Source organism: Pristiophorus japonicus, chromosome 2 (assembly GCF_044704955.1).
Source record: "Pristiophorus japonicus isolate sPriJap1 chromosome 2, sPriJap1.hap1, whole genome shotgun sequence".
NCBI lineage: Eukaryota > Metazoa > Chordata > Chondrichthyes > Pristiophoridae > Pristiophorus > Pristiophorus japonicus.
In genome coordinates, this window is record NC_091978.1 from 368,177,423 (window position 1) to 368,205,254 (window position 27,832).

At 50.8% G+C, this 27,832-nt stretch overlaps 1 protein-coding gene across 2 annotated transcripts in view; it reads right to left on the minus strand.

Annotated features, from left to right (window-relative positions):
* Nucleotides 1-27,832, minus strand: part of stpg2 (sperm-tail PG-rich repeat containing 2) — a 438,535-nt gene that overhangs the window by 304,301 nt on the left and 106,402 nt on the right. Inside the window, exons 6-8 of one of the 2 annotated variants that reach the window (XM_070866147.1) lie at nt 22,406-22,556; nt 10,299-10,456; nt 2,988-3,077 (exon numbers count right to left, since the gene is read on the minus strand). In XM_070866147.1, the coding sequence (XP_070722248.1) occupies nt 2,988-3,077; nt 10,299-10,456; nt 22,406-22,556 (399 nt within the window). The remainder of the gene's footprint in view (nt 1-2,987; nt 3,078-10,298; nt 10,457-22,405; nt 22,557-27,832) is intronic. The other variant, XM_070866156.1, reaches the window with a different exon arrangement.

The window sequence follows — 27,832 nt, forward strand, 5'->3', positions numbered from 1 at the left end:
GTTTTGCAGGGGGATGACCGCAGGGGACCCCTGCACTACCTTCCTTGCTCTACTCTTCCTGCTGGTCTTCCATTCCTTGGTTATCCACAGCTGGTTATCCCTTCTCTTGCCACCCTTCTTTTTCACTGGAATATATTTTTGTTGCACACTATGAAAGAGCTCCTTAAAAGTCCTCCACTGTTCCTCAATTGTGCCACCGTTTAGTCCTTGTTTCCAGTCTACTTTAGCCAACTCTGCCTTCATCCCACTGTAGTCCCCTTTGTTTAAGCATAGTACGCTCGTTTCTGACACAACTTCCTCATCCTCAATCTATATTACAAATTCAACCATATTGTGATCACTCATTCCGAGAGGATCTTTTACTCGGAGATCTTTTATTTTTCCTGTCTCATTACACAGGACCAGATCTAAGATGGCTTGCTCCCTTGTAGGTTCTGTTACATACTGTTCTAAGAAACAATCCCGTATGCATTCTATGAATTCCTCCTCCAGGCTACCCCGTGCGATTTGATTTGACCAATCGATATGTAGGTTAAAATCCCCCATGACTACTGCCGTTCCTTTTTCACATGCCTCCATTATTCCCTTGATTATTGCCCGCCCCACCGTGAAGTTATTATTTGGGGACCTATAAACTACGCCGACCAGTGACTTTTTCCCCTTACTATCTCTAATCTCCACCCACAATGATTCAACATTTTGTTCATTGGAGCTAATATCATCCCTCACAACTGCCCTTATATCATATTTTATTAACAGAGCTACCCCACCTCCATTCCCTTCTTGTCTATCTTTCTGAATCGTCAGATACCCCTGTATGTTTAATTCCCAGTCTTGGCCACCTTGCAACCATGTTTCTGTAATGGCCACCAAATCATACCCATTTGTAATGATTTGTGCCGTCAACTCATTTACTTTATTTCTAATGCTGCGTGCATTTCAGTAGAGTGTTTTCATCCTAGTTTTTAAACCATGATTTTTAGTTTTTACCCCTCCTGCAGCCCTTTTATATTCAGTGGCCCTTTTTGTTTCTTGCCTTTGGTTTCTCTGCCCTCCACTTTTACTCATCTCTTTTCTGTCTTTTATTTTTGTCTCCTTTTTGTTTCCCTCTGTCTCCCTGTATTGGTTCCCATCCCCCTGCCATATTAGTTTAACTCCTCCCCAACAGCACTAGCAAACACTCCCCCTAGGACATTGGTTCCGGTCCTGCCCAAGTGCAGACCGTCCAGTTTGTACTGGTCCCATCTCCCCCAGAACCTGTTCCAATGCCCCACGAATTTGAATCCCTCCCTGCTGCACCACTGCTCAAGCCACGTATTCATCTGTGCTATCCTGTGATTCCTACTCTGACTAGCACGTGGCACTGGTAGCAATCCCGAGATTACTACTTTTGAGGTCCTACTTTTTAATTTAGCTCCTAGCTCCTTAAATTCGTCTCGTAGGACCTCATCCCTTTTTTTACCTGTCGTTGGTACCAATGTGCACTATGACAACTGGCTGTTCTCCCTTCCTTTTTAGAATGTCCTGCACTCGCTCGGAGACATCCTTGACCCTTGCACCAGGGAGGCAGCATACCATCCTGGAGTCTCGGTTGCGGCCACAGAAACGCCTATCTATTCCCTTTATGATTGAATCCCCTATCACTATCGCTCTCCCACTCTTTTTCATGCCCTCCTGTACAACAGAGACAGCCACGGTGCCATGAACTTGGCTGCTGCTGCTCTCCCCTGATGAGTCATCTCCCTCAACAGCACTCAAAGCAGTGTATCTGTTTTGCAGGGGGATGACCAGATGGGACCCCTGCACTACCTTCCTTGTACTATTCTTCCTGCTGGTCTTCCGGCCAATTTTCTGGTTAGCTTTAGGCTTAGCTTAATGTCAACTTGGCCGTAAAGCGCTATGGAACTTCCAGAGGTTGTGTCCACTTTTAAAAATGCTTGGGGCTAGAATTTCCTATTAACCCGCCAGTGCCCGATCACTGCCCAAAAGACCGCTAAGACTGGTAAGATTACCGCCGGCAAAAACTTTCCCCCTCCCCCAAAATAAACAAATCCACTGAACGAAAAACATGGGCCTTGCCCCCCCCCCCCATTCTGGGAAAAAAAGTGCAATTTAGGGTCGATTGGGTGGTTCGTAAACAAAATGGGCAAAAATAATTTTTAAATCAATGGCCTAACACCAGGAAAACCATAAAAATAATTTTTCAAAAAAAACATCAACTAAAAATCAAAAAATCAATCCCAAGTCACTTCAAAACGAAACCAACAAAACAACACAAAAATAATTCCTAACCTTTTTCTTGCAGGGCTACTCCCCTACGCCCAGCTCCGCTGATTCTCAGGGACGATTTTATTCATACTCACCTACGGGTCACCGCTGAGCCAAATATCACACCATGGCGATCTGAGGACGCTGCACGCCGGCGGTTCGCTCCCGAAACCCCCGGCGTAACTCGGGTAAGGATATTTTTCGCTCAACTGATTACCGCCCACAATGGCCAATATTGCCCAGAAACCGGGCGGTAAGCCATTGGAAATTCCAGCCCTGAGTTTGTGTAAAACTATTAATACAAGGACATGATGGTATTTATTATACTGCACCACACACAGTAAAATCATTTTAATCGGATCCTGTACTGAATCCAACAAGGTCTGAATCCAACATTCATCGACTTAGCCACCATTTCGGCTGACAATGCAGCTATATTTTTCAGCGAGCTTCCGTGTGATTCCTTGGCTCAGTGCAACCCATGACAGACTGCTTATGATGCGATGCTAATATTATTTGAACTCATCTGATCATTTTTTGTTTAAAAGAGCCAAAATGGTTTGACTCCAGCAGAAATATGGGTGTCATTTTTTCCCCCCAAAAATCGAAGGTCAGAGCCCTGTACAGCTACAGACTTTGAAACGGAGAGACTGAGAAATCATTCACGTACAACCGCTTTTGCCCTTGAACACAGTGATGGTGTTAGAAGGTCTCCTTACCTTGGGTCCTGCAACAGGAATTCTTTCCGTCATCGATGCAAAGGATGAAGTTCCCTGTTTTCTGTAATAACTGTGCTTTTTTTCCTTAATCTGCACAGATAAACGGAGGGGGGGGGAGAAACTATTTTTAAAAACTCCTTTCCGTTTGCATTGTTAAATTCAGCCATTTTGGGGCCCGACAACAGATAGTAGATGACATTGCACTAAAGCATTTTCCTCATGTTATCATCAACACAGGAAGAATACAAGAATTAAGAGCAGGAGTAGGCCATTCGGCCCCTCGAGCCTGCTCCGCCATTTAATAAGATCATAGCTGACCTGATCATGGACTCAGCTCCACTTCCCCGCCTGCTCCCCATAACCCTTCACTCCCTTATCGTTCAAAAATCTGTCTATCTCCACCTTGAATATATTCAATGACCCAGCCTCCACAGCTCTCTCCGGGGCAGAGAATTCCACAGGTTTGCAACACTCAGAGAAGAAATTCCTTCTCATCTCAGTTCTAAATGAGCGGCCCCTTATTCTGAAATTATGCCCCCGAGTCCTAGATTCTCCCACGAGGGGAAACATCCTCTCTGCATCCACCTTGTCGAGCTCCCTCATTATTTTATAGGTTTCAATAAGATCATCTCTCATTCTTCTAAACTCCAATGAGTACAGGCCCAACCTGCTCAACCTTTCTTCATAAGTCAAACCCTTCATCTCAGGACTGTACTTAGTGAACCTTCTCTGAACTGCCTCCAATGCAAGTATAATCCCTCCTTAAATAAGGAGACCAAAACCGTATGCAGTATTCTGGAGAAACTGGGGTTGTTCTCATTGGAGCAGAGAAGGCTGAGAGGAGATTCAATAGAGGGGTGTTTAAAATCATGAAGGGTTTAGAGAGAGTAAATAAAGGGAAACAGTTTCCAATGGCCGAAGTGTCAATAACCAGGGCACACAGATTTCAGGTAATTGAAAAAAGAATCAGACGCAATATGAGGAAACATTTTTTTTTTTGCACAACTGGTTAGGATTTGCAATGCACTGCCTGAAAGGGTGGTGGGTACAGATTTAATAGCAGCCTTCAAAAGAGAATTGGATAAATACTTGAATGAGAAAAAAAATGATAGCGATATGGGGAAAGAGTGGGGGAGTGGGACTAACTGGATTGCTCTTTGAAAGAGCCAGTGTAGATTCGATGGGCTGAATGGCCTCCTTCTATGCTGTACTGTTCTATGATTCGAAGTAGAAGCTTACACATCCCGAATTGGCTGCCTCGCCTTCAACTGTTCAATCGCTTCACGCTCAGTTTGTTCTGCTTTACTAACTTTCAGATAGGTCCAGCTGGAACACTCTGCATCTATCGTGCTTGTAGTAGGGGGGCGGGGGGGGGATAATCCTCCCCGCCCAGGACCCCACAATGGGCATTCACCGAAACCACACTCATTGCCCGAGTGGGAAAAATGGGCATCGCTGAGCTGCACATGTTGCTTATAACGATAAAAAGGACTCTGCTGCTGACCTTGATGAAATTCAACTTCGTAACATCGTCATCTCTGCCCTTGCTTCAACTCATTCGCTGCTCCTCATCCGTTCCTTTGTTTCCTCTAAACTTGACTATTCCAACGCACTCCTGCCTGGCCTCCCACATTCTACACTATGTAAACTAGAGGTGATCCAAAACTCAGCTGCCTCGTGTCCTAACTCGCACCAAGTCCCGCTCACTCATCACCCCCTGTGCTCGCTGCCCCATGTCCTAACTCGCACCGAGTCCCGCTCATCCATCACCCCCTGTGCTCGCTGCCCCGTGTCCTAACTCGCACCGAGTCCCACTCATCCATCACCCCCTGTGCTCGCTGACCTACATTGGCTCCCGGTTAAGCAACGCCTCGATTTCAAAATTCTCATCCTTATTTACAAATCCCTCCATGGCCTCACCCCTCCCTATCTATAATATCCTCCAGCCCACTTACAACCATGCGTCAGTTGCTAAGTACAACGTGTAAGCCCGGGAGGCCTGTGCTTCCATTCCTGGGTCTGTGCTGAGTTAACTGAACTCAGCTGAGGCGGTCAGGGCTGTACAATTGACCCAATGCCTCTGGGCTAGGTTCACCCAGCAATCTTGTTCGTGATCATTGTCCAGGAACCTGATGGAAGGTGTACACCTTCCAGACGTCCTTGGTGGGGGGGGGGGGGAGTGGCGGGCAGAATGTTGGTCCACAAAGTTGACCCACGTTGCGCTTGTTTTATGGCAGCAAAACAGTCTGGTCTACACATGATTCCAGCATGGACACGATGGGCCGAATGGCCTCCTTCTGTGCCATAAATGTCTATGACTCCAGTTCCACACAATGTGGTTGAGCTTTAATGCTCTCTCAAGTGGGCATAACAAGTCTTACAGCGAGTGGGGTTGGGCAATAACTGTGGCCTAGCCAGAATTACCAACACCCCAAGAATTAACAAAACTACCCCCTCACCCCACCCCCAACGCTGCCACACAGACCCCCAAACCCCCAATGCTCCAGAATCCCAAGAACCTAGTCCCAGTGAAACGGGATCACAGCAACCTTGCCAGACTTGTTAGTGTAGCGCTTAATGCTTTACTTCCACTGAGTGAAAATAGAAACTTTCATTAAGCTGAAGGTATTTGGGATTTTTGAAAGAAGGAACCTTACTACCAAGGAGCAGTGTTCCCCCAATTTTAAAATGGACAGAGAGAGAGTGTTTCCACTTGTGGGGAAGAGCAAAACTAAAGGCCATCAATACAAGATGGTCACCAATAAATCCAAGAGGGAATTCAGGAGAAACTTCTTTACCCAGAGAGTGGTAAGAATGTGGAACTCGCTGCCACAGGGAGGGGTTGAGGCGAATAGTATCGATGTATTTAAGGGGAAGCTGGACAAGCATATGAGGGAGAAGGGAATAGAGGGTTATGCTGATAGAGTTAGATGAGGAAAGACGGGAGGAGGCTCGAGTGGAGCATAAACGCCGGCATGGACTGGTTGGGCCGAATGGCCTGTTTCTGTGCCGTATATCCTGTGTAACCCTGTGTAACCTTGGGGTGTGCTGTCCCTTTAACGGGCTGCATGGCTCGTTCAAAGTCCTGTGCATGATGTCAAGCCAAGCCGCGCGGCACCGGCAGACAGCTGTGCGGCTCAGAGAGAACGTTGCTGAGGATAGAGGTTTATGTAACCATGTACTGTACACGGGCAGCTCACAGCTCCATCATTCCGTAATGGGCTTAATAATCGGCACAGTTTTCATCCAGTCCCATTTGTCAATATTATGATGACCAAAAACTTTCCCCACCACACAGCATTAAGACACTTACGGGTGAATGATAACTTTATTTCCATAAAAAGTGCATTAGCCTAAAGTATCTTGTGTTTAATGTCAGCGCCGATCCATAGCAGTAACACCACTTCCTCCAGGATTTTTGGAGGGCATCTTGCACCATTACCTCTCTGACTGCAGTGTACTTTTTGCTTATTGATCGTGTTTCCCGCAGGAGCGAAGTAAATCAACCGCCAGTCAATTGCAGCCATTAATTGTCTGTTAAAATATTACCTCACATCTGTCCTGCCATTGATTCTTCCATAGCCACACATCTGTTTCTGTCACTGAATCACTCAAGCCCCCTTCTTTTTTTTTTAATAAGCATTACCTTGTCTCACTTTTGGTTCAACATCTCAATAAGTGCAAACGGATATAAATCTGCTGGGGCAGTTTACGGTAAACATTGCTCGTCTCGAGGCTGATGAAGGCAAGCTAATGAAATAGTTCCTTCAAGCAAAAGCTGGATTTGTTTCTGGCTGTGGCGGAGATTACCTCTTACAGAAGGCGGGTACTGCAGAGAATTTAATGGCCAGAGTGATCTCCTGGACTAGTTTCGATTGCTAAGATGGGTCGGGTTTTTTTTGCCTCTCCCAGGAGATCACATGGTTTCGGGTAGGGTGGAGTGTATATGTTGTGATACACAAGGTATCGCAATTGTGTGGGGTGGGCTGGATGGACCAGAGAGTCTTTACCTGTCCATCATTGTTCGTATTGTTGCCTTACTTGCCTTCATATAGTTTGTATAGTTGCCTTCATAAAGTGCAACATCCCCACCGACACCTGGGAGTCCCTGGCCAAAGACCGCCCAAAGTGGAGGAAGTGCATCCGGGAGGGCGCTGAGCTCCTCGAGTCTCATCGCCGAGAGCATGCAGAAACCAAGCGCAGGCAGCGGAAGGCGCGTGCGGCAAACTAGACTCCCCACCCACCCTTTCCTTCAACCACTGTCTGTCCCACCTGTGACAGAGACTGTAATTCCTGTAATGGACTGTTCAGTCACCTGATAACTCACTTTTAGAGTGGAAGCAAGTCTTCCTCGATTTCGAGGGACTGCCTGTGATGATGATTACTCCACTAGAAGTTTTGCAGCACCGGTATCGACACTCGATGCCCATCAGTAATAAATAATTAGCCGCGCTAAAACAAAAAAATTCCATCCCCTTTCTCATTTCTGCAGTCCAGGGTATAAATTACAACTTCAGGGAGATTATGGCCGATGCTCTGAGTGGTCCAATAGCAATGGTTGATCCACTAAAGCAGCATCCTCGGCGAATCACATCATAGAATGTTCTTCTGTGGCATTGTGTATTTATTGTGCGTCTGCTGTGGCTCAGTGAGTAGCACTCTCGCTCGTGAGTCAGAAGGTTGTGGGTTCAAGTCCCACTTCAGAGGCTCGAGCACATAAATCTAGACTGATACTCCAGTGCAGTGCTGAGGGAGTCGGAGGTGCTGTCTGCTGGATGAGGTGAGGTGTTTTACGACGTCCAGTGGTTGTGAAAGTGCTATAGAAATGCAAGTCTTTCTTCCAAGGCTGGCAAAAACTGCATCACAAATTGGCATAGCTTCCTAATGTCTGAAGGTGAAAAAAGATGTTGCTCCTTAGCTATTACAGACAACCAGGAGTTATTTCAGCAAATATTAACGCCTCTGATGAGCAGTTAGTTAGAATTGGAAATTTATAAAGTCTTAGCATCGAGAGTTTATCACACAATCAGATGTTAATTCGCTCCAAAACATGATGATGACTTTTTTGGTTTATGCAACCTCCTGATATTAAAAAAAGATAAAAATATAGTCCCTTAATACTCCAGTCATCTCGTTTAGCAGCCACTCAACGTAGTTGAAATGTTTAATAGCTCCATTTTTGGCCAAGTATTGAATTTTACATGTAACATTTTTACAATTAAAAATCTGAGTAATGTCAGTTATCAAGTTAGTAAAAACTGACTCCGTAAAAAAAGATTGATTGCAGATAGCTCAAAGTCCCATAGAAGAAACTTGCATTTATATTGCGCCTTGTATCCTCAGGCCGTCCAAAAGCATTTTACAGCCATGGATCACTTGAAGTGAGGTCAAGCTATATAGGTAAACGTGGCAGCCAATTTGTACATAAGCAAGAGCAAATGATTGAACGATCAGATCTTTTATTTATTTATTCGTTCCTGGGATGTAGGCGTCACTGGCAAGACCGGCATTTATTGCCCATCCCTTATTGCCCCTTGAGAAGTTGGTGGTGAACCGCCTTCTTGAACTGCTGCAGTCCGTGTGGTGAAGGTGCTCCCACAGTGCTGTTCGGGTATAATCTGCATTGTTGGTGTCATTTAAGGGATGAGTGTTGGCCAGCACACCGGGATTACACTCTGCTTTTCTTTGAGTAGTACCCCGGGATCTCTTACGACCATGCGTCAGTTGGTAAATGCAATGTGTAAACCCGGGAGGCCTGTGCTTTGATTCCTGGGTCTGTGGTGAGTTAACCGGACTGAGCTAAGGTGATTAGGGCTGTACAATTGACCCAGTGCCCCTGGGCTAGGTTCACCCAGCAATCTTGTTCGTGATCATTGTCCAGGGACACTGATGGAAGGTGTACACCTTTCAGATGTCCTTGGGGGGGGGGGGGCAGGACATTGGTCCCCAAAATTGACCTGTTTTAAGCCAGAAAAACATAAAACATTTCTACCTCCTTAATCCCAATCTCACAAGAGCATCATCCTACCTCGACAGTGTGAAGTCTTCCACTTTCCACATCAACCTACCTTATAGCCCCTGAGTGAAATTACTCAACTTTTGTGGACAGTTATTGATTGTGCGCCTGTAACCATGAGCAACTAATGTGTCACCTAATGTTTCCCCTGGCAGGGGAGCCTAGAAGTAGGAGTATCAGTCTCAGGGTAATGGGGTCAGTCATTGAGGACTGAGATGAGGGAAGACCGCATTGTGCTGTATAACATTATAAGGGGCCTAGATATAGTGGATAGAAAGGGCCTATTTTCCTTAGCAGAGGGGTCAACAACCAGGGGGCATAAATTTAAAGTAATTGGTAGAAGGTTTAGAGGGGATTTGAGGGGAAATTTCTTCACCCAGAGGGTGGTGGGGGTCTGGAACTCACTGCCTGAAAGGGTGGTAGAGGCAGAAACCCTCACCACATTTAAAAAGTACTTGGATGTGCACCTGAAGTGCCGTAACGTGCAGGGCTACGAACCGAGAGCTGGAAAGTGGGATTAGGTTGGATAGCCTCTTGTTGGCCGGCACGGACACGATGGGCCGAATGGCCTCCTTCCGTGCTGTTAATTTGTGAATCTTTGGAGTTCTCTGCCCCAGAGGGCTGTGGAGGCTCAGTCGTTGAGTATATTCAAGGCTGAGATCGATGGATTTTTGGATATTAACGGAATTGAGGGATTATGGGGATCGGGTGGGAAGGTGGGGTTGGTGTAGATCAGCCGCGTGGAAAGGGGCCCTCCCTTTCATGAAAGGGGAGGGCCAAGTTGCAGACTCTGCGGGCCCCTACCTGGAGCACCGGGAAGCTGGGGGGGGGGGGGGGGTGCGCTCGAGCGGAGTGCCGGGCTGCCATGTCGTGGCACGGACCCCGGCATCAAGGCGGCAAGAGGCCGCAACCGGTTAGTCGGCCGCCGGTTTTTTTTCCGCTCACGCTACCTCACCTTTAAAGTAGCACCCCGCAAGCGGCCGGCAGCCGTGTACGCGCCCCGTGAATCTCTCGCTGGCAACGGCCACTGCAGTTTCAGGGGGCGCTCCCGGATTTTTGCTCCGGGGCGAAAACGGGACGCTGCGCACGGTGATGATGCCATCGTCGGCGCAGCGCTACCCTTTACCGCCGCCACTAAACTCCCGCGGAACTTAACGAGAGTCGTTAGCAGCACAGCGCCCGGACGAAAAGTCGTTTGTGCTGAGTCAGCGCCCCCCCTGCCGGGGGTGACAACAGGAAGCGCAAATGACCCGAACTTGGTTCGATTCGTCGATGTTATCCTACAGGGACAATACCTTATAATCAGCTGGGCCCGGCATCTGTGGTTGTGTGTCGATGGAATGCAAACGAGGAACTGTTGATCCAAATCCTCCTCTCAAAGGGCTATCAAAATAGGCTTTCCTCTGGCTCCCTCGAGCAAGAGTGTGGTTCATGATGTTATAGCTTCCCGGACCTGTCGAAGTCGGAAACAATTTCCAGTATATGTTAAAAAGAAAGAAAGAGTTGCATTTATATAGCGCCTTTCACGACCACCAGACGTCTCAAAGCGCTTTTCAGCCAGTGAACTATTTTTGGAGTGGAGTCACTGTTGTAATGTGGGAAACGCGACAGCCAATTTGTGCACAAGCAAGCTCCCACACACAGCAATGTGATAATGACCAGATCATTTGTTTTTGATGGGATAAATAATGGCCCCCAGTACACGAGGATAACTCCCCTGCTCTTCTTCGAATTAGAGCCATGGGATCTTTTATGTCCACCTGAAATAGAAGATGGGGCCTCAGTTTAACGTCTCATCTGAAAGACAGCACCTCCGACAGTGCAGCACTCCCTCAGCACTGCACTGGGAGTGTCAGCCTAGATTTATGTGCTCCAAGTCCCTGGAGTGGGATTTGAGCCCAGAAGCTTCTGAATGTTGCGTTTGCTTGAGAAATTCCTCCAGGCTACCCTACAAATTAGTTATACTGTAAATTCAGTTAAGTACCCTCCACCACAACAACACCAACCATGGTTCTCACTTTTCAAAATGAGAACATCCAATTATTTCTAGCATCAGTGTTGGTGCCAATTCATCATAGGTAGTCTCTCGGTGTCGAGGAAAACATAGAAACATAGAAAATAGGTGCAGGAGTAGGCCATTCGGCACTTCGAGCCTGCACCACCATTAAATGAGTTCATGGCTGAACATGCAATTTCAGTACCCCATTCCTGCTTTCTCGCCATACCCCTTGATCCCCCTAGTGGTAAGGACTACATCTAACTCCTTTTTGAATATATTTAGTGAATTGGCCTCAACAACTTTCTGTGGTAGAGAATTCCACAGGTTCACCACTCTCTGGGTGAAAAAGTTTCTCCTCATCTCAGTCCTAAATGGCTTACCCCTTATCCTTAGACTGTGACCCCTGATTCTGGACTTCCCCAACATTGGGAACATTCTTCCTGCATCTAACCTGTCTAAACCCGTCAGAATTTTAAACGTTTCTATGAGATCCCCTCTCATTCTTCTGAACTCCAGTGAATACAAGCCCAGTTGATCCAGTCTTTCTTGATATGTCAGTCCCGCCATCCCGGGAATCAGTCTGGTGAACCTTCGCTGCACTCCCTCAATAGCAAGAATGTCCTTCCTCAGGTTAGGAGACCAAAACTGTACACAATACTCCAGGTGTGGCCTCACCAAGGCCCTGTACAACTGTAGTAACACCTCCCTGCACTTGCTTTCACACTAAAAATGAGTTCTCAGGTGACTGAAGAGTTCAATGCGGGACCTGCAGCCTCTGTCACAGGTGGGGCAGACAGTGGCTGAAGGAACAGGTGGGTGGGGTGCCTGGTTTGCCGCACACTCCTTCCGCTGCCGACGTTTGGCTTCAGCTTGCTCTCGATGACGAGATTCGAGGTGCTCAGCGCCCTCCCGGATACTTTTCCTCCACTTAGGGCAGTCTTTGGCCAGGGACTCCCAGGTGTCGGTGGGGATGTTGCACTTTATCAAGCAGGCTTTGAGGATGTCCTTGAAGCGTTTCCTCTGCCCACCTGGTGCTCGCTTGTCGTATCGGAGCTCCGAGTAGAGCGCTTGTTTTGGGAATCTCGTGTCTGGCATGTGGACAATGTGGCCCGCCCAACGGAGCTGATCAAGTGTGGTCAGTGCTTCGATGCTGGAGGTGTTGTCCTCAGAGGGGCCTTCGACACTGTCAACTGTGAGGGATTATGGAGCGTCCTCTTCAGATTCGGCTGCCCTCAAATGTATGTCACCGTCATCCGCCTGCTCCACGATGACAGGCAAGCCGTGATGCTGACCAACAGATCCACCACAGACCCAATCCACGTTCGGAACAGGGTCAAGCAGGGCTGTGTCATCGCACCAACGCACTTCTCGATCTTCCTCGCTGCAATGCTCCGTCTCGCCCTCGGCAAGTGCCCGCTGGAGTGGAGCTAATCTACAGAACAAATGGAAAATTGTTCAACCTCCACCGCCTCCAGGCCAGATCCAAGGTTGCCAATAATTAAGGCATTGGCTTCAATACTGATTTAAGCAGTGTGAGCTTGCCATGTCATTTTTGTTTTTATATAATTGAAATAACATACTTTCATTGTGGGATGTCACTTATAGAATCACAGAACCATAGAGCCAGCTCTTTCGAAGGGCAATCGAGTTAGTCCCACTCCCCCGATCTTTCCCATAGCCCTGCAATTTTTTTCCTCCTTCAAGTATTTATCCAATTCCCTTTTGAATGCTACTTTTGAATCTGTATCCACCTCCCAATCAGGCAGTGCATTCCAAACCCTAACCACTCCTTGAGCAGAAAGTTTTGTCCTCATGTCAGTGCCACTTTCAACCTTTGCCAGCCAGCCAATTAACCAAAGTACAAAGAGTACACTGGAGTTACATAGAATCATAGAAAATAGGTGCAGGAGTAGGCCATTCGGCCTTTCGAGCCTGCACCACCATTCAATAAGATCATGGCTGATCAATCCCTCAGTACCCCTTTCCTGCTTTCTCTCCATACCCCTTGATCTCTTTAGCCGTAAGGGCCATATCTAACTTCCTCTTGAATATATCCAATGAACTGGCATCAACAACTCTCTATGGTAGAGAATTCCACGGATTAACAACTCTGAGTGAAGAAGTTTCTCCTCATCTCAGTCCTAAATGGCCTACCCCTTATCCTTAGACTGTGACCCCTGGTTCTGGACTTCCCCAACATCAGGAACAATCTACCTGCATCTAACCTGTCCAATCCCGTCAGAATCTTGTATTTTTCTATGAGATCCCATCTCATCCTTCTAAACTCCAATGTATAAAGGCCCAGTTGATCCAGTCTCTCCTCATATGTCAGTCCAGCCATCCCGGGAATCAGTCTGGTGAACCTTCGCTGCACTCCCTCAATAGCAAGAATGTCCTTCCTCAGATTAGGAGACTAAAATTGAACACAATATTCCAGGTGAGGCCTCACCAAGGCACTGTACAACTGCAGTAAGACCTCCCTGCTCCTATACTCAAATCCCCTAGCTATGAAGGCCAACATACCATTTGCCTTCTTCACCGCCTGCTGTACCTGTATGCCAACTTTCAATGACTGATGAACCATGACACCCAGGTCTCGTTGCACCTCCCCTTTTCCTAATCTGCCACCATTCAGATAATATTCTGTCTTCGCATTTTTGCCCCCATAGTGGATAACCTCACATTTATCCACATTATACTGCATCTGCCATGCGTTTGCCCACTCACCTAACCTGTCTAAGTCACCCTGCAGCCTCTTAGCTTCCTCCTCACATCTCACACCACCACCCAGTTTAGTGTCATCTGCAAACTTGGAGATATTCCACTCAATTCCTTCATCCAAATCATCGATGTATATTGTAAACAGCTGGTGTCTCAGCACTGAGCCCTGCGTCACTCCACTAGTCACTGCCTGCTATTCTGAAAAGGACCCGTTTATCCCGACTCGCTGCTTCCTGTCTGCCAACCAGTTCTCTATCCACGTCAGTATATTACCCCCAATACCATGTGCTTTGATTTTGCACACCAATCTCTTGTGTGGGACCTTGTCAAAAGCCTTTTGAAAGTCCAAATACACCACATCCACTGGTTCTCCCTTGTCCACTCTACTAGTGACATCCTCAAAAAATTCCAGAAGATTTGTCAAGCATGATTTCCCCTTCATAAATCCATGCTGACTTGGACTGATCCTGTCACTGCTTTCCAAATTTGCTGCTATTTCATCCTTAATAATTGATTCCAACATTTTCCCCACTACTGCTGTCAGGCTAACCGGTATATAATTACTCGCTTTCTCTCTCCCTCCCTTTTTAAAAAGTGGTGTTACATTAGCTACCCTCAAGTCCATAGGAACTGATCCCGAGCCGACAGGCTGTTGGAAAATGATCACCAATGCATCCACTATTTCGAGGGCAACTTTCTTAACTACTCTGGGATACAGACTATCAGGCCCCGGGGATTTATCGGCCTTCAATCCCAACAGCCCAGCAAGGCCAGGCTCACCCAGCAGCCCTGCAGGGCCAACAACACGCCAGCCCAGAGAGGGCACAGCCAACACATCAGAACAGACATTTGTACTGAGGGGTTCACCAGGGAAAGAAAGGCTCCCGACCGCCTCAACTTGTAAATAGTTTTCACTTTGACTTTGGGGGGGGGGGGAAGTGATGTTGTGTATCTGTAAAGCATGCACTCCCATGTTCCACCACCAGGGAGCGCATCCCCTGAAGTCCCAAGGGATCCCAGCATCCCTTCGGAGCACTGTATATAAGCTGGCCCCTGAGGCCTGTTCCTCACTCTGGAGTGTCTTAATAAAGACTGAGGTCACTGTTACTTTAACCTCCCTGAGTGCAGTCTCATCTGTGTTTGGAACACAACAGCACACATCCCTTATTTCTTGTTTGATGCTGTCCCCAACCTCACTACTACTGTTTGGTGGTCTGTACACAACTCCCACTCGTGTTTTCTGCCCCTTGGTATTCCACAGCTCCACCCATACCGATTCCACATCATCCAAGCTAATGTCCTTTCTTACTATTACATTAATTTCCTCTTTAACCAGCAATGCCACCCCGCCTTCTTTTCCTTTCTGTCTATCCTTCCTAAATGTTGAATACCCCTGGATGTTGAGTTCCCAACCTTGGTCACCTTGGAGCCATGTCTCCGTGATGCCAATTACATCATACCTGTTAACTGCTATCTGCGCAGTTAATTCATCCACCTTATTCCGAATACTCCTCGCATTGAGGCACAGAGCCTTCAGGCATGTCTTTCGAACACACTTTGCCCTTTTAGAATTTTGCTGCAATGTGGCCCTTTTTGCTTTTTGCCTTAAATTTCTCTGCCCTCCACTTTTACTTTTCTTCTTTCTATCTTTTGCTTCTGCCCCATATTCTACTTCCCTCTGTCTCCCTGCATAGATTCCCATCCCCCTGCCGTATTAGTTTAACTCCTCCCCAACAGTACTAGCAAACAATCCCCCGAGGACATTGCTTCCGGTCCTGCCCAGGTGCAGACCGTCCGGTTTGTACTGGTCCCACCTCCCCCAGAACCGGTTCCAATGTCCCAGGAATTTGAATCCCTCCCTTCTGCACCATTCCTCAAGCCACGTTTTCATCTGAGCTATCCTGCGATTCTTACTCTGACTAGAACGTAGCACTGATAGCAATCCTGAGATTACTACTTTTGAGGTCCTACTTTTTAATTTAGCTCCTAGCTCCCTAAATTCGTCTTGTAGGACCTCATCCCTTTTTTTAAACCTATATCGTTGGCACCTATATGCACCACGACAACTGGCTGTACACCCTCCCTTTTCAGAATGCCCTGCACCCGCTCCGAGACATCCTTGACCCTTGCACCAGGGAGGCAACATACCATTCTGGAGTCTCGGTTGCAGCCGCAGAAACGTCTATCTATTCCCCTTACAATTGAATCCCCTATACTATAGCTCTCCCACTCTTTTTCCTGCCCTCCTGTGCAGCAGAGCCACCCACGGTGCCATGAACTTGGCTGCTGCTGCCCTCCCCTGATGAGTCATCCCCCTCAACAGTACCCAAAACGGTGTATCTGTTTTGCAGGGGGATGACCGCAGGGGCCCCCTGCACTACCTTCCTTGCACTGCTCTTCCTGTTGGTCTCCCATCCCCTATCTGGCTGTCTAACCTTTACCTGCGGTAAGACCAACTCACTAAACGTGCTGTTCACGTCATTCTCAGCATCGTGGATGCTCCAGAGTGAATACACCCGCAGCTCCAGTGCCACAATGCGGTCCGTCAGAAGCTGCAGCCAGATACACTTCCCGCACACGTAGTCGTCAGGGACACCGGAAGTGTCCCTGACTTCCCACATGGTATAGGAGGAGCATAACACGTGTCCGAGCTGTCCTGCCATGACTTAACCCCTAGATAAACTTAATTTGGCAAGATCAAGGCTAAAAGGTTGCTTACTGATATAGAAAAGAAAAAGAAAAACTACTCACCAATCACCAGCCAATCACTTACCCCCTTGGCTGTGACGTCATCTATCGATTTCTTTCTACTTCTTTTTTGCCTCCCTGCTGCAGCTGCACCAGCTGGGCCTTTTGTAGGCCGCTCGCTTCCCGAACTCCCGCCTCTCGACGTTCCCCGGACTGCTCGCTGACGGGCCTTTTGTAGTGCACACTGTTGCAATGTGGGAAACGCAGCAGCCAATTTGCACACAGCAAGCTCCCACATACAGCAATGTGATAATGAGCAGATAAACTTTTTTTGTTGTGTTGATTGAGGGATAAATATTGGCCCCACGACACCAGGGATAACTCCCCTACTCTTCTTCAAAATAGTGCCGGAGGATCTTTAACATCCACCCGAGAGGGCAGACGGGGCCTCGGTTTAACGTCTCATCCAAAAGGCGGCGCCTCCAACAGTGCAGCGCTCCCTCAGCACTGCACTGGATGTGGCAGCCTAAATTTACGTGCTCGAGTCTCTGGAGTGGGACTTGAACCCACAACCTTCTGATTTAGAGCCGAGTGTGCTACCCTTTGGTGAAATATCAACTGATTGCCTTTTCGCATTCACAAGCAGGAGAGACAAACGGGATTGATATATATATACCTCGCCTGTGAATTCGAAAGTGCAAATTATCGAGTAATTCAGATTGAGCAATTTTGAATTAACAGCAGACTGTAATCATAGTCTGAAATACCCTTGCTCTGGTGACCTTTATATTTCTCTTCAACAACTGTTGTCCCGAAGCTTTGAACAGTCCTAGCTAACATAACTAATCCTAGCAGCAAGCTGACAACTCAATATTCCCTTCCTCAATCACAGAAGCCGTATAAGTGACGTTGAGTGCTGCACTTCGCAAAAGAAAGAAAGCATTTAACAAAAAAAAATCAATGACTAATAATCATTAGGCTGCAATAATCTTTTTATCACTCTGGCTGTCAGAACCTTTTCCAAAATCCATTTTTATTGTGCGGCAAATCACACATAAAAGGTAGCGTAAATAAAAGAATAAGTATGCAAGACAAAAGAAGACAGCATAATGTAATGTAGCTCCTTCATGTACAGCGCCAGTCATCACGTGCGAAGTTTTCAATGCTTTCCCGACCGTTTACTCTCTTAGTTTAAACACAACTGACTTCAATATTTGTTCTCCAGCTGTAATGTATTTGCTTCATGGGGTTCTTTGCTTAAGAATTCATAGCAACACATTGCCATTAAGAACTAGCTTGTTAAACCTTTGTTAATAAACAATCACAATACACATTACCAGTTCATCCACTCGGCTCACAACTGCATACCTCATCATGGATCCTCTGAAGCCAACTGGCTGGGGTTTTATTGAGTCTTGTGAACATCACATGACTGGCTAAGCCACTCACCATGCAACAGCTCTACAACTATTTTACGGTAACGTTAATGCAAGTGGCCCTTTTTTTAAGGGAACCAAAAACCACAAATTAACAATAAAATATTAAAGGGAACCTTGACAAATCAAATTAAATTAAAATTCTGTTCCCTGTTGAGATGACGCACTCCAGTCCCTCCGGCGCCCACCTCTCGCGGAAGGCCGTGAACGTACTGGTGGACACCGCATGCTCCATTTCCAGGGACACCCTGGCTCGGATGTAACCGCGGAACAGAGGCAGGCAGTCGGGCTGAATGACCCCCTCGACTACCCGCTGCCTGGACCGGTTAATGGCCACCTTGGCCAGGCCCAGGAGCAGTCCGACGAGGAGGGCTTCCGACCTGCCCGCTCCCCTCCGCACAGGGTGCCCAAAGATCAGGAGCGTGGAACTGAAGTGCAGGTAGAAATCAGAAGCAGCCCCTTCAAATAATGGAAGAGGGGCTGCAACCTCACGCGTTGTACATGGACATGGAACACGGACTCCTCCAGACCACAGAAATTGCAGGCGGCCTGGGAGTCCGTGAACCGACTTAAAAACTTATTGAACAGGATTGCTCCGTACACCACCCTCCAGGCCAAGTCCCCAATAAATAGAGGGTGAATTCCCGCACAGAGAGCCCTCCATTGGGGACCCCCGCCTCCTCCAGATGGCAAGATGCAACAAGCTCTACATTTACACTGCAATGGCCAGGAATTGAACCCGGGTCACTCGCGAGGGAGGAGCGCATTCTACCGCAGAGCCACCAATACCTGTGAGCATTACACTAGGTCAATCAATAAAATGCAATGAGCAATCGTTATGGACAAGTTTATTTTTAAAATAAGCCATGTTGTAAGTTTGAGGAAACTCCGCTCCTGACGATGGCGTGTTCGATCAGCGAATCAAGTGCAGAGTTGGGTACGGCCAATTCGCAGTGCTCCCAACTCGCCAACCAGAAAATCAGGAGCGTTGTAAATCAGCCATACGGTTCTGCAGGCCCGATCCCCATGCAAAGCTGTCGGTGGCAATGCCCCGCGCCAGCCTTCTATCCGCGGGACAATTCTCCGACCCCCACGGGGCGATAAGGGGTTGGCCTGCACAGCGATAGAATCCCCTCCCTAAACCTCTCCGCCTCTCTCTCCTCCTTTAAGACTCTCCTTAAAATCTTGCTCTTGGACCAACCGTTTGGTCACCTGTCCTAATATCTCCTTATGTGCCAAAGTAATGGGCGAACTCTTGCTTAAATTCACTGCCCTCCCACACTCCAAACTTATGTTCAGACTTACCCTGCCTGAGCAGTGCTGTGGAACAGCTACTAATAATATACGGTCGGGGCTATAAATAGAGCTGAGCGCCGGACCCTGAAACATTGTGGGCCGCCCCGACCTGTGTGAGAACGCCACCGCAGGTCGGGGCCATAAATAGAGTTGGAGCGCCGGGTCCTGGAACATCGTGGGCTAACGTGCGGCGAATGAGGGTACGGGGCCCAGGGATAGCACGGCCCAGCCCACACTGCGATATGTGCGTGCACTAGGTCCGTGCAGCAGAGCTGGTCTCCGGTCATCTTGGTTAACCCTTGCCACTGGATAAAGGCCTAGCTCTGTCGAGCCCGTGTGGTGGCTGGTGTGCAACGGTCACCCCACGTTAAAAAAATCCACGCACAGGCATCTTCCACCCCCTCAACTGGAGTTCAGGACTGGAACATCGGGTCCTTCATTGAAACATTTGTGAACTCTTGTGGAATCAAGTCAACCTCGTTCGAGGGACCGCCTATGAATAACATAATGGCCTATAAATTGCGGTGGGAGGCATACCTCCGGAGTACGACTCCGACCCACGAAACAATGACGAAAGTACCTGCTGCAAAGAGTTGCGGTCCGTGGCCATGAGGCAGACGGCAACGGAATGGCTCACGGATCTCAGAGACGCAGGCAGTGCAGAAGCGCACTTGGGGTCACGTGGGCCCGGTCCTCCAATCACAAAGGAGAATTCCACTTCAATCTTTTGCGATGGGAATCCCTTAATGAGATGTAGTGGAATCCCCAAATGTAATAACCATGCAATGTACAGAATTGCAATTTTATTCATAATTACTTTCATTGCACCAACCTCAATAAAAATTTAATTTTTTTAAATCATTAATACTGTAATCCGAGCCAATATTTGTATAAACTCATTTAATACAGTGTATGTGTATAATTTAGGATGTGAAAATGTTTTACATAAGCCTTAGATATCCCCTTTAATCTGAAGCAAACAGGCATGTTTGTATCAACTGTCAGATTTACAACAACAACAGCTTGTATTTATATAGCGCTTTTAACATAGTGCAATGTCCCAAGTATTATGAGATAAAAATTTGACACCGAGCCGCACAAGTAGAAATTAACGCAGGGCTTGGTCAAAGAGGTAGGTTTTAAGGAGTATCTTGAAGGAGGAACGAGAGACGAGAGGCAGAAAGGTTTAGGGAAGGAGTTCCAGAGCTTGGGACCAAGGCAACAGAAGGCACGGCCACCAATGGTTGAGTGATTATAATCAGGGATGCTCAGGAGGGCAGAATTAGGGGAGCGCAAACATCTCGGAGGGTTGTGGGGCTGGAGGAGATTACAGAGATAGGGAGGGGGCGAGATCATGGAGGGATTTGAAAATAAGAACGAGAATTTTGAAATCGAGGCGTTGCTTAAGCAGGAGCCAATGTAGGTCAGCGAGCACAGGGGGTGATGGCGAGCGGACTTAGTGCGAGTTAGGGCACGGACAGCCGAGTTTTAGATCACCACTAGTTTACGTAGTCCTTGGCCAAAGACCGCCCTAAGTGGAGGAACTGCATTCGAAAGGGCGCTGAGCTCCTCAAGTCTCGTCCCCGAGAGCATGCAGAAATCAAGCGCAGGCAGCGGAAGAAGCGTGCGGCAAACCAGGCTCCCTGCCCAACCTTTCCTTCAACGACTATCTGTCCGACCTGTGACAGAGACTGTGGTTCTCGTATTGGACTGTACGGCCACCTAAGAACTTTTAGAGTGGAAACAAGTCTTCCTCGATTCCGAGGGACTGCCTATGATGATGAGTTTACATAGGGTGGAATGTGGGAAGCCAGCCAGGAGTGCGTTGGAATAGTCAAGTCTAGCGGTAACAAAGGCATGGATGAGGGCTTCAGCAGCTGACGAGCTGAGGCAGGGGCGGAGACGGAGACGGGCATCGACATCATGGCCCCGACAAAAATCTGGTCTGTCCCCTTACTGCTCTGGCACTTTCTCTTCCTCGGAACACCACACCCTATTCCACCCCTCTCACCTCTCATTTAAAATTCTCGTTCTCTAACGCTCACCAAGGTACTGTAAAAATTTTATTACCGATATTTCTTCACTTTTTTTCCTGCCGCTGCCTCTGCAACAAACGACTTCTCAACCTCCATCTAAAGTCACCATGCCCCCTCTCGCTGCCTTCTCTACCCTCCTATCCTCCCTTAATCCCTCCCTCCATGTAAGCTCCCCAACCCATATTCACGGCCAGCCCCTCAACCTTGCCATTGCTCGTGGCCTCGCGACTGCCATCGTGTCACTCGCAGATAAGGCCATCTCTGACCACTTCCTCATATCGCTCTCCACCCACATCCCCTTTCCACCCCGCCCCCCACCCTACCTCCTTCTGTGCCCGCCCTTGGAAAAAAAACTCTGTCCCGACTCTCTTACAAGTGCAATTATCAACACCCAACTGTCCAGCCTTTGTCCCTCCAGCTACCAGGACATTTCTGCAGCCACTGATCTGCTCAATCACACCCTCACCACCACCTTTGATGCCCGAGTCCCTGGTAAAACAATTACTCTCTCTCACCCTGGCCGTTCCCCCTGGTACAGCCCTGATCTTTGCTCTCTTTAGTCTAAGGGATGCAGACTTGAACGGGATTGCGAACAACTGGTTTAGCCATTCACCGCCAGATCAGGCTGGACCACATAAAACACTATCGGGTCCTGCTCTCATCTGCCAAAATTGCTCACTATTCCAGAATCATTCTGGAATCTAAAGATAAACCCCAGCTTCTTTTCTCCACTGCTAACCGTCTTTATAAACCCCTCTCCCCTGTCTCCATCCTCACCTCCGACACAATAAGTTTGAGGAGTTCATGGATTTTTTTTGTCTCGAAGATTGAGACCATCCATTCAGCCGCCTCTGCCTCTACCCGTCCTTCCCCGAGCCCACCGGGCCCAATTTCCTCTAAGGATTCCCCCCCTGACCTCACATCTTTCTCCAGTTTCTCTCCGATCTCCCCTTTTGATGTTTCCGAGCAAATCCTGGCTTCACAAGCATCGCTGCTCCGCACAAAATCCCCGTGGAATCCGACGCTAAACTGGATCAGATGCGTTAAATTATCTGTGTTTTGAGAGTATAATTATCTGCAGGTTTAACTGGTAGCCCGGGGTGGGGGGCGAGTGGGGGGGAAGTTTTATTTCAACTCACTTATCTTCGAGTTACTGAGGAACCGCGTGAGAGCATTGCCAAACACGCACGATTCGAGCGTTCTTTTTTAAAAATGGAACTACGAACCTGGTTCATCCGTTGCCCGCAGGTTCTTTTCAAACCTTGCCGCGTTCTGACCGAAAGGAACCGTACTCCTCGATGTTACCCTCTTCAAAGCGGTTTGTGTATCGTTGTACCATCCAGGAGCTGGGGTGCTCAATTTCACCGGCAGAAACCTCTGGTGTGACAGAGAGAGAAGTGGTTACAGGTGTTGCCGTATCACCCATATTAAATAGCCTCCAGGGCCGAAAGAACAACAACAACTTACATTTACATAGCGCCTTTAAAGTAGTGAAATGTCCCAAGGCGCTTCACAGGTGTGTTATGAGATTTAAAATTTGACACCGAGCTGCGTAAGCAGAAATTAGGGCAGGTGAGGTAGGTTTTAAGGAGCGTCTTGAAGGAGGAGAGAGAGGTAGAGAGGCGGAGAGGTTTAAGGAGGGAGTTCCAGAGCTTGGGGCCCAGGCAACAGAAGGCACGGACACCAATGGTTGAGCGATTACAATCAGGGATGCTCAGGAGGGCAGAATTAGAGAATCGCAGACATCTCGGGGGGGGGGGGTTGTGGGGCTGGAGGAGATTACAGAGATAGGGAGGGGCAAAGGCCACAAAGGGATTTGAAAATAACGATGAGAATTTTGAAATCGAGGCATTGCTTAACCGCGAGCCGACGTAGGTCAGCCAGCATAGGGGGTGATGGGTGAGCGGGACTTGGTGCGAGTTGGGACATGGGGCAGTGAGCACAGGGGGTGATGGGTGAGCGGGACTTGGTGCGAGTTGGGACATGGGGCAGTGAGCACAGGGGGTGATGGGTGAGCGGGACTTGGTGCGAGTTGGGACATGGGGCAGTGAGCACAGGGGGTGATGGGTGAGCGGGACTTGGTGCGAGTTGGGACACGGGGCAGTGAGCACAGGGGGTGATGGGTGAGCGGGACTTGGTGCGAGTTGGGACATGGGGCAGTGAGCATAGGGGGTGATGGGTGAGCGGGACTTGGTGCGAGTTGGGAAATAAGGCAGTGAGCATAGGGGGTGATGGGTGAGCGGGACTTGGTGCGAGTTGGGACATGGGGCAGTGAGCACAGGGGGTGATGGGTGAGCGGGACTTGGTGCGAGTTGGGACATGGGGCAGTGAGCACAGGGGGTGATGGGTGAGCGGGACTTGGTGCGAGTTGGGACATGGGGCAGTGAGCACAGGGGGTGATGGGTGAGCGGGACTTGGTGCGAGTTGGGACATGGGGCAGTGAGCACAGGGGGTGATGGGTGAGCGGGACTTGGTGCGAGTTGGGACATGGGGCAGTGAGCACAGGGGGTGATGGGTGAGCGGGACTTGGTGCGAGTTGGGACATGGGGCAGTGAGCACAGGGGGTGATGGGTGTGCGGGACTTGGTGCGAGTTGGGACACGGGGCAGTGAGCACAGGGGGTGATGGGTGAGCGGGACTTGGTGCGAGTTGGGACATGGGGCAGTGAGCACAGGGGGTGATGGGTGAGCGGGACTTGGTGCGAGTTGGGACACGGGGCAGTGAGCACAGGGGGTGATGGGTGAGCGGGACTTGGTGCGAATTGGGACATGCGTCAGCGAGCACAGGGGGTGATGGGTGAGCGGGACTTGGTGCGAGTTGGGACATGGGGCAGTGAGCACAGGGGGTGATGGGTGAGCGGGACTTGGTGCGAGTTGGGACATGGGGCAGTGAGCACAGGGGGTGATGGGTGAGCGGGACTTGGTGCGAGTTGGGACATGGGGCAGTGAGCACAGGGGGTGATGGGTGAGCGGGACTTGGTGCGAGTTGGGACATGGGGCAGTGAGCACAGGGGGTGATGGGTGAGCGGGACTTGGTGCGAGTTGGGACACGGGGCAGTGAGCACAGGGGGTGATGGGTGAGCGGGACTTGGTGCGAGTTGGGACACGTGGCAGTGAGCACAGGGGGTGATGGGTGAGCGGGACTTGGTGCGAGTTGGGACACGGGGCAGTGAGCACAGGGGGTGATGGGTGAGCGGGACTTGGTGCGAGTTGGGACACGGGGCAGTGAGCACAGGGGGTGATGGGTGAGCGGGACTTGGTGCGAGTTGGGACACGGGGCAGTGAGCACAGGGGGTGATGGATGAGCGGGACTTGGTGCGAGTTGGGACACGGGGCAGTGAGCACAGGGGGTGATGGGTGAGCGGGACTTGGTGCGAGTTGGGACACGGGGCAGTGAGCACAGGGGGTGATGGGTGAGCGGGACTTGGTGCAAGTTGGGACATGGGGCAGTGAGCACAGGGGGTGATGGGTGAGCGGGACTTGGTGCGAGTTGGGACATGGGGCAGTGAGCACAGGGGGTGATGGGTGAGCGGGACTTGGTGCGAGTTGGGACATGGGGCAGTGAGCACAGGGGGTGATGGGTGAGCGGGACTTGGTGCGAGTTGGGACATGGGGCAGTGAGCACAGGGGGTGATGGGTGAGCGGGACTTGGTGCGAGTTGGGACATGGGGCAGCGAGCACAGGGGGTAATGGGTGAGCGGGACTTGGTGCGAGTTGGGACATGGGGCAGCGAGCACAGGGGGTGATGGGTGAGCGGGACTTGGTGCGAGTTGGGACATGGGTCAGCGAGCACAGGGGGTGATGGGTGAGCGGGACTTGGTGCGAGTTGGGACATGGGGCAGTGAGCACAGGGGGTGATGGGTGAGCGGGACTTGGTGCGAGTTGGGACATGGGGCAGTGAGCACAGGGGGTGATGGGTGAGCGGGACTTGGTGCGAGTTGGGACACGGGGCAGTGAGCACAGGGGGTGATGGGTGAGCGGGACTTGGTGCGAGTTGGGACATGGGGCAGTGAGCATAGGGGGTGATGGGTGAGCGGGACTTGGTGCGAGTTGGGACATAAGGCAGTGAGCATAGGGGGTGATGGGTGAGCGGGACTTGGTGCGAGTTGGGACATGGGGCAGTGAGCACAGGGGGTGATGGGTGAGCGGGACTTGGTGCGAGTTGGGACATGGGGCAGTGAGCACAGGGGGTGATGGGTGAGCGGGACTTGGTGCGAGTTGGGACATGGGGCAGTGAGCACAGGGGGTGATGGGTGAGCGGGACTTGGTGCGAGTTGGGACATGGGGCAGTGAGCACAGGGGGTGATGGGTGAGCGGGACTTGGTGCGAGTTGGGACATGGGGCAGTGAGCACAGGGGGTGATGGGTGAGCGGGACTTGGTGCGAGTTGGGACATGGGGCAGTGAGCACAGGGGGTGATGGGTGTGCGGGACTTGGTGCGAGTTGGGACACGGGGCAGTGAGCACAGGGGGTGATGGGTGAGCGGGACTTGGTGCGAGTTGGGACATGGGGCAGTGAGCACAGGGGGTGATGGGTGAGCGGGACTTGGTGCGAGTTGGGACACGGGGCAGTGAGCACAGGGGGTGATGGGTGAGCGGGACTTGGTGCGAATTGGGACATGGGTCAGCGAGCACAGGGGGTGATGGGTGAGCGGGACTTGGTGCGAGTTGGGACATGGGGCAGTGAGCACAGGGGGTGATGGGTGAGCGGGACTTGGTGCGAGTTGGGACATGGGGCAGTGAGCACAGGGGGTGATGGGTGAGCGGGACTTGGTGCGAGTTGGGACATGGGGCAGTGAGCACAGGGGGTGATGGGTGAGCGGGACTTGGTGCGAGTTGGGACAAGGGGCAGTGAGCACAGGGGGTGATGGGTGAGCGGGACTTGGTGCGAGTTGGGACACGGGGCAGTGAGCACAGGGGGTGATGGGTGAGCGGGACTTGGTGCGAGTTGGGACACGGGGCAGTGAGCACAGGGGGTGATGGGTGAGCGGGACTTGGTGCGAGTTGGGACACGGGGCAGTGAGCACAGGGGGCGATGGGTGAGCGGGACTTGGTGCGAGTTGGGACACGGGGCAGTGAGCACAGGGGGTGATGGATGAGCGGGACTTGGTGCGAGTTGGGACACGGGGCAGTGAGCACAGGGGGTGATGGGTGAGCGGGACTTGGTGCGAGTTGGGACACGGGGCAGTGAGCACAGGGGGTGATGGGTGAGCGGGACTTTGTGCGAGTTGGGACATGGGGCAGTGAGCACAGGGGGTGATGGGTGAGCGGGACTTGGTGCGAGTTGGGACATGGGGCAGGGAGCACAGGGGGTGATGGGTGAGCGGGACTTGGTGCGAGTTGGGACATGGGGCAGCGAGCACAGGGGGTGATGGGTGAGCGGGACTTGGTGCGAGTTGGGACATGGGGCAGCGAGCACAGGGGGTGATGGGTGAGCGGGACTTGGTGCGAGTTGGGACATGGGGCAGCGAGCACAGGGGGTGATGGGTGAGCGGGACTTGGTGCGAGTTGGGACATGGGTCAGCGAGCACAGGGGGTGATGGGTGAGCGGGACTTGGTGCGAGTTGGGACATGGGGCAGTGAGCACAGGGGGTGATGGGTGAGCGGGACTTGGTGCGAGTTGGGACACGGGGCAGTGAGCACAGGGGGTGATGGGTGAGCGGGACTTGGTGCGAGTTGGGACATGGGGCAGTGAGCACAGGGGGTGATGGGTGAGCGGGACTTGGTGCGAGTTGGGACATGGGTCAGCGAGCACAGGGGGTGATGGGTGAGCGGGACTTGGTGCGAGTTGGGACATGGGGCAGTGAGCACAGGGGGTGATGGGTGAGCGGGACTTGGTGCGAGTTGGGACATGGGGCAGTGAGCACAGGGGGTGATGGGTGAGCGGGACTTGGTGCGAGTTGGGACATGGGGCAGTGAGCACAGGGGGTGATGGGTGAGCGGGACTTGGTGCGAGTTGGGACACGGGGCAGTGAGCATAGGGGGTGATGGGTGAGCGGGACTTGGTGCGAGTTGGGACACGGGGCAGTGAGCACAGGGGGTGATGGGTGAGCGGGACTTGGTGCGAGTTGGGACACGGGGCAGTGAGCACAGGGGGTGATGGGTGAGCGGGACTTGGTGCGAGTTGGGACACGGGGCAGTGAGCACAGGGGGTGATGGATGAGCGGGACTTGGTGCGAGTTGGGACACGGGGCAGTGAGCACAGGGGGTGATGGGTGAGCGGGACTTGGTGCGAGTTGGGACACGGGGCAGTGAGCATAGGGAGTGATGGGTGAGCGGGACTTGGTGCGAGTTGGGACATGGGGCAGTGAGCACAGGGGGTGATGGGTAAGCGGGACTTGGTGCGAGTTGGGACACGGGGCAGTGAGCACAGGGGGTGATGGGTGAGCGGGACTTGGTGCGAGTTGGGACATGGGGCAGTGGGCACAGGGGGTGATGGGTGAGCGGGACTTGGTGCGAGTTGGGACATGGGGCAGTGAGCACAGTGGGTGATGGGTGTGCGGGACTTGGTGCGAGTTGGGACACGGGGCAGTGAGCACAGGGGGTGATGGGTGAGCGGGACTTGGTGCGAGTTGGGACATGGGGCAGTGAGCACAGGGGGTGATGGGTGAGCGGGACTTGGTGCGAGTTGGGACATGGGGAAGTGAGCACAGGGGG